General features: G+C 41.5%; 1 protein-coding gene across 1 annotated transcript in view; it reads left to right on the top strand.

The window, feature by feature from the left end:
* The window catches only part of DOCK3 (dedicator of cytokinesis 3), a gene marked incomplete at both ends in the record, with an annotated part of 359,460 nt that overhangs the window by 73,151 nt on the left and 273,028 nt on the right, over nt 1–13,281 (top strand). The window contains one exon of the mRNA XM_080695935.1: nt 2,119–2,202. Within this exon, the coding sequence (XP_080552061.1) occupies nt 2,119–2,202 (84 nt within the window). The remainder of the gene's footprint in view (nt 1–2,118; nt 2,203–13,281) is intronic.

Here is a 13,281-nt window from a genome sequence, read left to right as displayed (position 1 = left end):
GCAGCGCGGGAGCTCAGGACCCGCTTCTGCTGGAGCACGGACTGGGCGGGCGGAGGCGCCAGGAGTGCACTGCTTTAGAACCCAAGTAGTAACAAATACTTCTGCTCTGAGGATGCCCTAGGTTTACTAAAAAACACAGCAGTCTGTATTTATAGGTGACGACATCTTAATTTGGACAGCATATAAAAACTAGGCTTACAGCATGCTGACTACAGTTAATACGAGTGCGTTGTATCCTTAAAATTTTTTCAGAGAATAAAAGCTATTTTTACCACATTTTAAGTCTATGAGGTAACACATCTTAGTATGATTCGCTGTTCTATAACAAACACATAGTTCAGAGTGACATATCGCAGATACATGTATATTTTTTGGTGAATTAAAAAGGAATTGAAGAACACCCCTCTCACTTTATATCACAGTTGGTCTGTGTGTGTGTGTGTGTGTGTGTGTGTGTGTGTGTGTGGTACTGGGGGTTGAACCCAGGACATTTTACCTCTCACTAAGTTGCAGTTTTCTGAGTGTGTCCCTGACCCTGCGGTCCTCCTTGCTCAGCCTCCCAGGCACTGGGATTACAGGCATGTGCCTCCACACCCAGCTTGAATTGTGCTACAATAAAAATAGATACGCATGCAGGACGATAGTATTCTGACTTTAATTCTTTTAGAAAGAGATAATATCTTTGTCAGGTTTTGCTGTTATGATGAGTTGAAAATGTCTTTCTCCCCATCCTTTGCAGAGTTTATGATTTTTTGTTATTTCTTTAAATGTTTTGATAGATTCATTGGTAAATGAACTTGGCTCTGCCATTTCATTTTTGAAAAGATTTTAATTATACATTTTTAATTGACGTACGACTAAGTTTTGAGCTTTTCTGCTTGTTTTGTCTTCCTGTAAACTTGTTCACCTCATCTAAATTTTCCAATTAGTTAAGTTCCCATAAGACTTTTATGTTTTGATTACAGTATTTTGATTGCGGGTGTAATACGCCCCCCATCATTTGCGCTAGGTTTCTATCAGCGTTCATGTTTTCACAGAAATGATTTGAGATTTGAAAGCTTGGTAGATGGTCGTGCAGTTCATTATGATCGACAAGCCTGTGCGTTGCTCTTTGTCTTCTTGTTGCAGGTCTGGGGATGGAGCCCAGGGACACGACCTCTGAGCTACACCCCAGCCCTATTTTTTATCCTTTATTTTGAAATAGGGTCTCACTAAGTTGCAGAGGGCCCCACGAAGTAGCTGAGGCTGGCCTTGAACCTGTGATCCTCCTGTCTCGGCCTCCCCAGGACTGGGATTTCAAGTGCGTACCATCACACCCAGCTTTCTTTGTAGTCTTATGTCAATTTTGGAATCATTTTGCCAATTTTCTAAAAATAAAGACATAAGATTTTTATTATCTATAGATGTTCTCTGTCATACACTTGGTTTCTATTTCATTAACTTCTGTTTTCCTTTTTACTATGAGGATTTTTTTAAATGTAAAATCAAGTTTATTTGGTAATTCTTTTAAAAATACGTTTTTAAAAATATCTGTGTTAGGTAAGATGCTTACAGTGTTAAAATTTTTAAAGTAATGGGTGTGTAGGAGCTCCCAGAGTGCACATAAACAAACATAGGTTATCCTGAGGGGCAAGGGAAGTCTCTATAGAAGTGTCTCCACATATGCATACGCCAACCTGGAATGATTTTAACATAAGTACTCAATTCTTCTGAACTACTTCACATTACCTTTTAAAACATTAAGCTGAAAGAGACTCATACATTAGAAAGAAGAACTAGCAAGGCGAGTGTATATTGACAAAAGGTAGTCCTTAATTCAGTCAGCCGGATCCTGCGTATTTAAAAATGCTAATTGAGCCAGGCGTGGTGGGCACGCTTGTAATCCCCGCGCTTGGGAGGCTGAGACAGGAGGATCGCGCAGGTTCGAAGCCAGCCTCAGCTACTTAGTGAGGCCCTCAGCAACTTAGTGAGACCTTGTTTCTAATAAAATATAAAAATAGGTCTGTGAGTGTAGCCCAGAGGTAGAAAGCCCCTGGGTTCCACTCCCAGTACCACCAAAAAAACCCCCAATAAACAAAAATCAAAACCTAATTGATGTATGTATCCTTTCTTTTCTAGTGATATGCAGCTTTCGAGGATCTGTCCCTCAAGGATTGGTCTTAGAAATAGGAGAAACAGTCCAGATTCTTGAAAAGTGTGAAGGTATGTGTGTACTTATAAAGCACTTACATAGTGATTGACTTGAAGCCAACTTGATCATGTTACTAAATACTGTGACGCTTCACGCTCAGCATAAAGACACACAGCTTTATTTGCCTTAATCTGATAGTACCATTTGTATAATTAATTGCTGGTTGTCAGAACATGATTTTTGTATATTATGTCAAATGATTGTTTTTTGTTTCCTATAAATAATCTTCTGCCCATGCTTATCTGTATTTGAATAAATTATAATCAGTTAATTTTGTGTTTCTGTCAGATTGGCTAGACAGCTTTAGTTAAAATTAATGGCAAAAATATGGTCCAATGATGTTTGGCTTGATAACTATCATCTTCTATGGCATATATGGTTTTTCTATTTTAAAACATTTCTGCATTATAGTATGTCCTTCAAAACTATACACTATAATCAAAACGATTTATGGGAAAAATAAAGTTTGGGAGAAGCCGGGCGTGGTGGCGCACGCTTGTGATCCCAGCATTCGGGAGGCTGAGACCAGAGGATCGTGGTTTGCGGACAGCCTCAGCTACTTAGTGAGGCCCTCCGCAACTCAGTGAGACCCTGTTCAAAATAAAGAATAAAAAGCAGGGCAGGGGGTGTAGCTCGGAGGTCGAATGCCCCTGGGTTCCATCCCCAAACTGCAAAAAAAAAAAAAAAAAAAGGTTTGGGAGAAATCCTACAAAATTAGAGCATGAATACAAACAAAATCAGTGTCATCCTGGGCGGCCTCGTCTTGAGTTTAGTCTGGGTAAGAGCCATTTCATTTTCTGTAACGGAGAGAAAACGTGGCGAAGCGAGCGTGGAGACCACGCGTGTGGAGGTGGAGCCCTTCGGCTTTAGTTAGGAGGGTGCGGGAGTAAGGGTGCAGCCCAGCAACCATGGGGGCGCAGGAGCGTGCTTTCTGGAAAGGAGGCGCTAGTGTAGCACACCTTTTATATTGTCTTAGAAGCGTGAATTAGCACTCCTTCGTGATTAAAAACTCTTAGCAAAATAAGAATAGAAGATATTTTCCTTTTTTTTTTTTTTGTGGTACTGGTGGAACCCAGTGCTTTTCTACCTCCGGGCTACACTCCCAGACCTATTTTCTATTTTATTTGGAAACAGGGTCTCACTAAGTTGCTGAGAGCCTCACTCAGTAGCTGAGGCTGGCTTCGAACCTGTGCGATCCTCCTGTCTCCGCCTCCCAAGCGCGGGGATGACAAGCGTGCCCACCGCGCCCGGCTGGGTCTTTAACGTTTAGCTGCTGTTTTCCCTAGCTCCCCCGGAGCCCTGCCCTGCATGAACCAGGCAATCTCAGGAGCAGAGATTGCATAAACACTTTGGATTGACTTTATTCTCTCCTTTCTGGGATTTTGTCACTGAAGACTCCATTGCTTTGGTAGCCATCAGTGGCAGCCCTCCCTCCCTTTGTAAAAACCCCAGTGGAATCGTCAGTCCTTGATGGGCTGCCCCCAGGGAAAGACGGGGCCAGGAGGCGGTCCCTCCAGGCCTCCCCTGGCCTAGGGATGGCAGTGCCCCAGCCTATCTGCGCTTCAGTGCGCGCACGCTTTTGTCGTGGATTTTGTGTCACAGGTACTTGTGTGCTTGTTCAAGGCACAGTGTTTTGTCAGGCTAGAACTAGAAGTTTATAAATGTATTATGTATATCTTTAGTTCTAAAAAAGTAAAAAGTATCTTCATCAGTGGCTGGATTATTGAAGTTTGTTTATGGCTGTTCAGAGTGACTGCTTTCAAGGCAATGATAACTTGTTTGGAAGTAAAAATTCCTCATTTTTTGGGGGTGGTGGTGGTAGTGTACCGGGGATGGAACCCAGGGGCATTCTACCTCCAAGCTATACCCCGGGCCCTATTTTTTTATTCTTTATTTTGAAACAGGGTCTCACTAAACTGTGGAGGACCTAAGTAGCGGAGGCTGGTTTCAAATCTGCGATCCTCCTGTCGCAGCGTCCCAAGTACTGGATTTACAAGCGTGCACCACCATGCCGGGCTGAAATTCCCTATTTTTAATGCACATTTATTTGGTGATTATTATCTTTCATACTTACAGCTTGTAAATGAAGATGTAAATAGATTTAAATTATGCAAACAAATGTACACGATTGTTTTTTAAATATTTCAGTGAAAATAATAGAAACAGGACTTATTTTGGGTGTGTGGGGCTGGAGATTGAGCCCTGGGGCATTCTACCTCTGAGCTGCACCCTCAGCCCATTTTATATTTGTTTTAAAACAGGGTCTTGCTAGGTTACTGAGAGCCTCACCACTTGCTGAGGCTGCCCCCGAACCTGTGATTCTTCTGTCTCAGCCTTCCAAGTACTAGGATTCCAGGCAAGAGCCACTGAACCACCATGCCTGCTTTAGAAAGAGGATTTTGAATGTAGGACTTTTGAATAATTATGTTTCCCTGTTTTGGAGTTGAATTCTCTTAGAAGTTTCTTAGTTTTACAAGTTGTTGGCACTTCCTTTCCTGCCCATCACTAATTATATTATTGGAAAAGAGACCTAGAATTGGAAGACTATGTGTATTCTTATTGATACACTGAAGGAGAAAAGGTTCGTATTTTCTAAAGGTTGTAGATTTAATTTCTGGCTCAGATTCACAGCTGGTCACTTGAATGATCTGTGCATTGAGTCTTCACCATACCAGTTTGTCCTTTACAAATGACTGTGATTTCTGAACTAAACTGCTTTTAACTCCGCGGCAGGATGGAGAGGACTCGTGCTTGTCTTCCTCCTGTCCATCTCACTGTGCGCATGGACTCCGCGCCCTGTGCGGCTGCTGGCCGGGGTTGAGGCTCAGCACACTTGCATTGGCTCCTGTTGTCAGCGAGAAATACATGTTCCACCTTTGAAATAAAGAAGTCCCCGAGAGCACTCTGCGTCGACTGCCTTTGGCACTGTGGGTCTGGTTCGGTCGGTGTGCACCTGGGATCTTTGTAAAGATGGCCGATGGCTGACTGTCACACGGTCTGGCTCACAGAGGCTGCCTTCTTCGGGCTAACACTGCTGACCTTGTTCCGCAGCCTCCCGCCAGCAGCAGTTGTCGTGGGCTCTTGGGGATGCTATATCCTTACGTGCATTGAGCGCGTGGGAAGGACACGCCGCCGTCCCAGTGTAAAGACAGCCCTGCGCAGAACGTGGCACATGGGTGGGCCCTGCCATGTTAGATGTTTCAATAATTGTAGTTTTTACATAATTTAATCTTTAATATATTTTCACTCAGACCCCAAGTGGTTTTTCAAACACATTTTATTAATTTGCCTTTCCCTTCTTATTTGCTAGCTTGTTTAATTTGATAGGATTAAACTGAAAAGCGTCCACGCTGTACCTCACTGTGAACTGCATAATGGTGTGAGACTCTGCTGCATCAGTAAAAGTTATGAGAGAGAAAACCCAACTTTTTATTTTTCAAATTAAATTTGAACTGGTTTTCTGACATATAAAAATATTCGGGCCGGGCGTGGTGGGCACGCTTGTAATCCCCGCGCTTGGGAGGTGGAGACAGCAGGATCACGCAGGTTCGAAGCCAGCCGCGCTGGTTTAAGAGACCCTGCTTCCAAATAAAAATATAAAAACTCAGTCTGGGAGTGTAGCCCGGAGGTAGAAGGGCTTCCAGGAACCCCAGTACCCCCCCCCCCCAAAAAAAAAGAAAGAAAGAAAGAAATTATTTAAGATAGATATTAGAACTTGTACTTTGGTCTCTTTTTTATTTCTTTTTTTTTTTTGTGGTACTGGGGATTGGACCGAGGGGCATTCTACCTCTGAGCTACACCCCCAACCCTATTTTTTATGGTTTATTTGAAACAGGGTCTCACTAAGTAGCTGAGGCTGGCTGTGAACCTGCGATCCTCCTGTCTCCGCCTCCCAAGTACTGGGGTTACAAGCGGCCACCACGCCCTGAATTACTTTTGGTCTTTTAATGTTTCTTAGAACCTGACTTGAGTTATTTCTTAGACCCTCTGGGGAATTTTAGACCTACTGCTTTATAGTGTAATTTAGCAAACCTAGATAAGAGTCTGACTTGGTGTGTCTTGTTACCCTGCTCCTTCCTCCAGTAATTGAGCTACTAAAATGTGTCAGACATTGCACAGAAGCATTTTACATATATTAACTCTGACTTTATCAACAAATGTGTCAGGTAGGTATTACCACCTAATATATTACAAATTCATTCATGTTTTCCAGGCACTGAATATTTGAGTACCTAGTGAAAGTCTAGCACTCTTTACCTACTAGGCCTAAGTCATAAAAGAATAAAATAAAGTCTCTGTTCTTTTCAAGAAGAAAAAGAAGGATAAACTGAATAAAAGGGCATGGAGATTGAAGGTGGGAAGGGAGGAGAAACGTCTCCCTCCTGTATATTGATAGGGGATTACCGGGGCCGGCCGTTATGAGATGATGACTCTTAGCCAAGGACACATGGAGCTGAGGAAGTGGTCCTGTGGTTCTCTGGTGAAAGTGCAGCTTAGTCTTATGGTGCAAAAAGTGTGACGGCCTTGACATGGGAGTCTTCTAATGAGTTGAAAGGATTTCAGAGACATTGGTATGGCCGGAGTGGAGGGGTAGTTGGGTAGGGTCGTCGTGAGTGGTGGGGGATGAGGTCAGCAAAGGCTTCAGTGGGGACTTTGGGTTCTACTTTGAGATAGGATACTGATGGGTACTTGAGGCTCAAAGAGTTATACCTTGCTTTTGGAATTTGAGAACAATACCCAGGCATTTTCCAGTAACTCTTGTATTGTAAATTTCATCACTAGGTGTTTGGGTAAAGTAGAAAAAGGTCATGCCTAGTAGTCCTGTGAGTAACATGCCCTGGCTCAGAAGGAAGAGAGTTATATCAAGTTGTTGAGGAAGATAAGAGCTGGTATTTTTACAAGTGGGCCAGAAGACCAATGGAGAACATTTTTTTTGAGGCAATACACATTTAGGTTTTCTTAAAATTCAACCATGCTATTATAACTCAAGTCAAATGTATACATGCTTGAAAGAAGTTGTTTTTTGCCCTCCCTCCAGTGCTTGGATAAAACCTGGGGTCTTGCACACGCAAGGTGCTCTACCACCAAGCGATATTGAGCCTCAAGTCCATTTACAATCTTATTTTACCTTCTCTTCTCCTTTTTGTCATGTGGGGGATCAAACCCAGGGCCGTGCGAAGAGGTAGGCCTAATGCTCCACCACTGAGCTATACCACCAGCTCCACAAAAACTTATATCTGAAAATATTAAGAGCACAAAAATTAGCTTGCATTACAGGTTTCTCATAGTAATCAGACCATCAGATGTTACTTAGCAGATGGGAAAGACTGCATGTTAGTAGGGCACAACAAAAAAAGAGAAAATGCAGGCTTTTATCCCTGGTAGACATAGACACAAACTCTTATCAAAATATTAGCAAACTAAGTTTAGTAGAACATAAAAAAGATTATTTACCATGATCAAGTGGTTTCACCATACTAATGCAAGGATGGTTCAGCGTTTGCCAACCACCAATTGTGATTCATCATATTGCAGAATGAATGTTGAAAACCATTGAATATATGCAGAAAACACATTTGACAAAATTTAATATCCCTTCATAAATAAACTGAAAAATAAGGTATAGAAGAATATGCACGTTAACACAATAAGGTCATGTATGATAAGCCAACAGCTAAACGTCATGCTGGAGAGGAAGAAACGGAAGACTTCTCTAGACGTAGAACTGGAGAGAGCTGCCCGCGTCCACCACTTCTCTTCAGCGTAGTGCGGGAGGCCTCGCCAGGGCAGTTAGAGAAGAGAAAGAAACAGAGCAACCAGATTGGGAAGAAGGAAGAAGGCAAAGCTTCCTGTTTGAAGATCACCTGACCTTATCTCCTACAAGTTAAAGACTCCACAAATAAGATCAGAACTACTATATTCAGAAAAGTTATAATACGTAAGAGCAACATAAAAACTAGTAAAATTTCTATATGGTTATACTGAAAAAGAAATCAAGAAAAAAATTCCTTTTATGATAGCTACAAGAAAGATACTTAGTAATAAATGTGACCGAGGAGGTGAATGCTTTGCATTCTGAAAACTAAAACACTGATGAAAGAAATTGAAGACGACGCAAATAGGTGGAAAGGCATCTCTGACAGTCCATGGATTGGAAGAGCATGGCTGAGGCGCCATGCTACCACAAGGGGTCCGCAGACAGAGTGCACTGCCTGCCAACACACCGGAGACATTCTTCACAGAAATAGAAAGATAATTCTAAAATCCATATGTGAGATGGTTATCTTGATTGTCAATCTGATCGAATGGAGGGATTCCTAGGAAATTATTTAGGCACACTTCTGGGTATGTCTCTGAGGAGGTTTCCAGAGCCTTTGGCATATTGGACAGCAGCCTCAGGGGAGATCTGCTCTGAACGAGGGTCGTGCCATCCTATGGCTGTGGGCTTACATGGAACCAATATGGAAGGAGGAGGAAGCTCGTGGTCTGTGCACGCTTGATTCTCTTGAGTAGGTGTGTCCTTTCTCCTGCCGTCAGTGTGGATCTTACACTCCACCTCCTTTGGCCCCTTTACGCGGGCCCCACTAGCTGTTCTCTGGGGAGCTCCTCAGCCTTCAGTCGTGGGCTGGGGCTGTACCCTTGGTCCTTCCAGCTTCTTAAACTAAGAGTTACTGGATTTTCTGGCTCTCCAGAATGCAAATGGCCATTGTGGGACTATTTGTAAGTGTAAGCCAATTTAATAAATCCATATAAATATATATATATTTATATTTTGTTAGTTCTGTTTCTGTGGAGAACATACTAATATAATATGGGACCACAAAAGACCCCAAATAACCAAAGCAGTCTTGACCAGAAAGAACAAAGCTCAAGACCTCACACTAACTGGCTTCAAAATATGCTACAAAGCTGTAGTAATCAAAACAGCACAGTGCTAGCCCCAAAACAGACACACAGACTGTGGAACAGAATAATGTCTACCACCAGCTGGTTTTCGATGAAGATTTTAAGAATGCATTGTGAAAAGGATAGCTTCTTTAATAATTTGTTCTGGGAAAGTTGGATATCTATATGCAGAAGAATGAAATTAGACTCTTAAATCATTTACAGAAATAAACTCAAGGTGGATTAAAGACTTAAATGCAAAACTCCAAACCATGAAACTATCAGAAGTAAACATAGTGGGAGGTACTTTTTTGTTTAAGCTTCAAATGCATAGGCAACAAAAGAAAACTATAGAAATGGGATTGCATTATACTGAAAGCTTTCTGAACAGCAAAAGAACACAACCAACAGGGTGAAGATACAACCTACAGAATGGACGAACGTATTTGCAGACTATATATATGAAAAGGGATTCATATCAAATATAAAAGAAACTCAACTTGTCAAAGAAACAAGTACTCTGAATAAAAATTAGACTAGAGAATCAAATAGACATTTGTCAAACGAACACATACAAATGGCAGACAGCTTCATAACAATGCTTAGCACCACTAATCACCAGAGAAATGCAAATAAAAACAGAATGCGGCATCACCCAATTCCAGTTAGAATGGCTGCCATAAAAAAACACAAGTGAAGATGTTGAAAAAGAAAACTCTTCACGCTATTAGTGGGAACATACGGCTATTGAAGAAAGCCGTATGAAGGTTTCTCAGAAATTAAAAAAAACAGAACTGCCATATGACCCAGTGATCATGCTGCTGGCGATATATCAAAAGGAAACGAAGTCGGCGTATTGAAGAGATTTTTTTTTTTTTACTGTACCTCCAGGCTACAGTCCCAGACCTATTTTATATTTTATTTGGAAACAGGGTCTCACTAAGTTGCTGAGAGCCTAAGTAGCTGAGGCTGGCTTTGAACCTGTGCGATCTTCCTGTCTCAGCCTCCCAAGCGCGGGGATGACAAGCGTGCGCCACCACGCCCGGCTTGAAGACATGTTTATAGTGTGTGTCCTTTGCACTATTCACATTAGCCAAAATATGGAATCAACCTCAGTGTCCGTCCACAGGTGAACGGATGAAGAAAGTGTGGTGTATGTACAAAATTAAATACTATTCAGTTCTAAAAAGAATGAAATTTTGTCATTTGTGACAACGTGGATGAAACTGGAGGACATACTGTAAAATGAAATGTAATGTTAAATAAAGCTAGACACAAAAAGACCAATACTGCGTGATTTCATATATGGAATCCACAAAAGTTAAACTCATAGAAGCAGAGAGTAGATAGTGGCTGCAGAGGTGGGAAAATAAGGGCGATGGAAAGGGGTTGGTCAGTGTGCACAAAGTCGCGGCGAGAAGAGTAAGTTCCGGTGTGTGTTCACGACGCTCGGGTGACTGTAGGCGACTCTAGTTAATGATGTGTTATGTATGTCAGAGTAGCCGCAGGAGAGGATTTGGAATATTACTGCCAAGCGACCAAAGTGAGGTGACGGGGTGCTTAGTTCAATTACTGTGTGTCAGTAGTAAGAAAATAAGAATGAGAAAATGCACGCGATGGCACTGAAATCAGCGGGGACTCAGGCGGTCTGCACAGCGGGGAGTTCACTTCTTTGTTGGCGTCATGAGGTCTTGAAATGTCAAGGTATAAATGACAAAAGTGAAGGGGAGGGAATAGTTTCCAAGGTAGATTGTCCAGGGTTCTCGGGTGATAGGTAAAAAGATATTTAAAAGATGCTTCAGTGTAAAATTACAATGAAGAGTATTATTAAAAGCATGTCTTTTCTAATGACCCGAGTTTAAGAGTTTGCAAACTTTTTTTTTATCCATCGGTAAAATAACTAAAAGGCTGTGTTGCTCTCCCTGCCCGTGCTCAGCCTCTTCAGCTCTCCTGAGTCATGGAATAGGCACCTTTGGCAAAGTTTGTAGTGGACTCTTGATTTGAAGAAAGGAGATTGAATCAGTTAATAATAATAAATTATTCCAGAAAAAGAAAAGCTCAGGATTGGCTGATTTCATTGCCAAATTTACCAAACTTTTACATCGTGTACATATACAGTAGTGTACTTAGCTAGCCACCTGCTAGAGTGCATATTGGATACTTCAAAGTTTGGCAGTTATGAATAAATTATGATAAGTCTCCTGTAGATGCCCATTTGTAGTTTTTTTGTGCAAATGGTTTTAGCTCATTTGAATATCAAGGATTGTACTGCTAGATAATAGGATAATGGTACATGCAGTTTAAAAAAACAAAAACAAAAAAACTCCAAACTGTCTTCCAAAAAGCTTCTGCTGTTTTGCCTTGTCACCAGCAACGAATGGGAGTCGGTGCTGCGCCGCACCCTGCGGCATTTGACGGTGTGGCATTCCTGGATTGGGCCGCTGTCATTAAAGTGTGGCGGCGCCTCAGCCTTGCTTTCACCTGTGACTCCCTGATCAGATACGACAAGTATCTTCTCAGGTTCTCATTTGCTATTTCTACATTTATAACTTATTTGGTGAGGTGTTTGTGAGTATATACCATGGTTTTATAGTCATTAATCTGTTGGTTGACGCCTTGGGTGATTGTGCACTCTGACTAATGTGGACGGTCCTGCTGTAAACACGCGTATGCACGCATCGCTGTACTGACTCAAAGACGCCCAGGAGTGGTGTTGCTGGGTCTCATGGTGGCTCTACGCCCAGTCTCTCAGAAACCTCCACACTAATCTCCATAGCTGCTGTCCTGGTTTACAGTCTCACCGACAGTGTGTAAAAGTTCCTGTTTGCCCACATCCTAGCCAGCACGTAGTATTGTGTGTGTTCCTGATGATCACCTTTCTACCTGGAAACAGATGGAATCTTGGTGTCGTTTTCATTTGTATTTTGCTGACTGCTAATGATGTTGAGCATTTTTCCATATATTTATGGGCCATTTGTAATCTTCTTTTGAGAAGTGTATATTCAGTTCAGTTGCCCTTTTTTGTGGTACTAGGGAAGGAACCCAGGGCCATTCTACCTCTGAGCGACACCCCAGCCCTATTTTTTATTCATTATTTTGAAGCAGGGTCTCACTGAGTTACAAAGGGCCTAAGTAGCTGAGGCTGTCCGTGAAATGGGATCCTCTTGTTTCAGCCTCCCAAAGACTGGGATTACCAGCGTCCACCACCACACTCAGGTAATTGTCCATTTTTAATTTTTTTAGTGTTAAGTTTTTAAAGCTCTTTGTATATTCTAGATATTAATTTTCTATTAGAGGTGTAGCTGGTAAAGATCTTTTTTCATTCCGTGGGCTCTTTGGCTCTTGGTGGTTTTCTTTGCTCAACAGAGCTTTTTAATTTAATGCCGTCCTATTTGCTAATACTCATTTTAATTTTCTGAGCTTTGGGAGTCTTATTAAGGAACTTTTTACCAGTACCTATTTGTTGTTGTATTGGTCCTATGCCACCTTCTGTATCTGAAAAGTTTCTGGCGTAAATTCTAGGTCCTTGATCCATCTTGAGTTGACATTTGTGCAAGGTGGGAGATTGAATTTTAGTTCTATTCTTCTACAAATAGATAGCCAGTTTTCCTAACACCATTTGTCAAAGACTGTTTTCTCCAGCATATGCTTTTGACATATTTACAAAAAATAAACTGGCTTTAAATATGAGTATTTGCTTCTGAATATTCTGTTCCTTTGGTCTCTGTGTCTATGTGCTAATACCATGCTGTTTTTATTACCGTAGTTCTGTAGTATAATTTGTGTGATACCTCTAGCATGGTACTTATTGCTGAGAATTGCTTTAGCAGTTCTGTTTTTTCCATATGAATTTTAGGGCTTATTCTTCTAGATCTGTGAAGAATGACCATAGTATTTTAATAGGAATTGCATTGACTTTGTAGATCACTTTTGGTAGGATGGCTATTTTGTTTATATTTATTCTGCCTATCCAAGAACATGGGAGGTATTTCCACATTCTAAGATCTTCGTCAATTTCTGTAGTGTTTTATAATTTTCATTGTAGCGGTCCTTTACCTCTTTGGTTAAATTTATTCCTAAGTATTTTTTGAGGCTATTGTGAATGGAATTTTTTCCCCTGGATTTCTTTTTCAGTGAATTCGTGTTTGGTGTATAGAAATGCTAGTGGTTTTCATGGCTGATTTTTCATTTTTTGTACTGTGCTT

The sequence above is a fragment of the Muscardinus avellanarius genome, assembly GCF_963383645.1.
Source record: "Muscardinus avellanarius genome assembly, chromosome: 5".
NCBI lineage: Eukaryota > Metazoa > Chordata > Mammalia > Rodentia > Gliridae > Muscardinus > Muscardinus avellanarius.
Note: the sequence above shows the minus strand (reverse complement) of the source record. Positions and strands in the feature narration are given on the sequence as shown.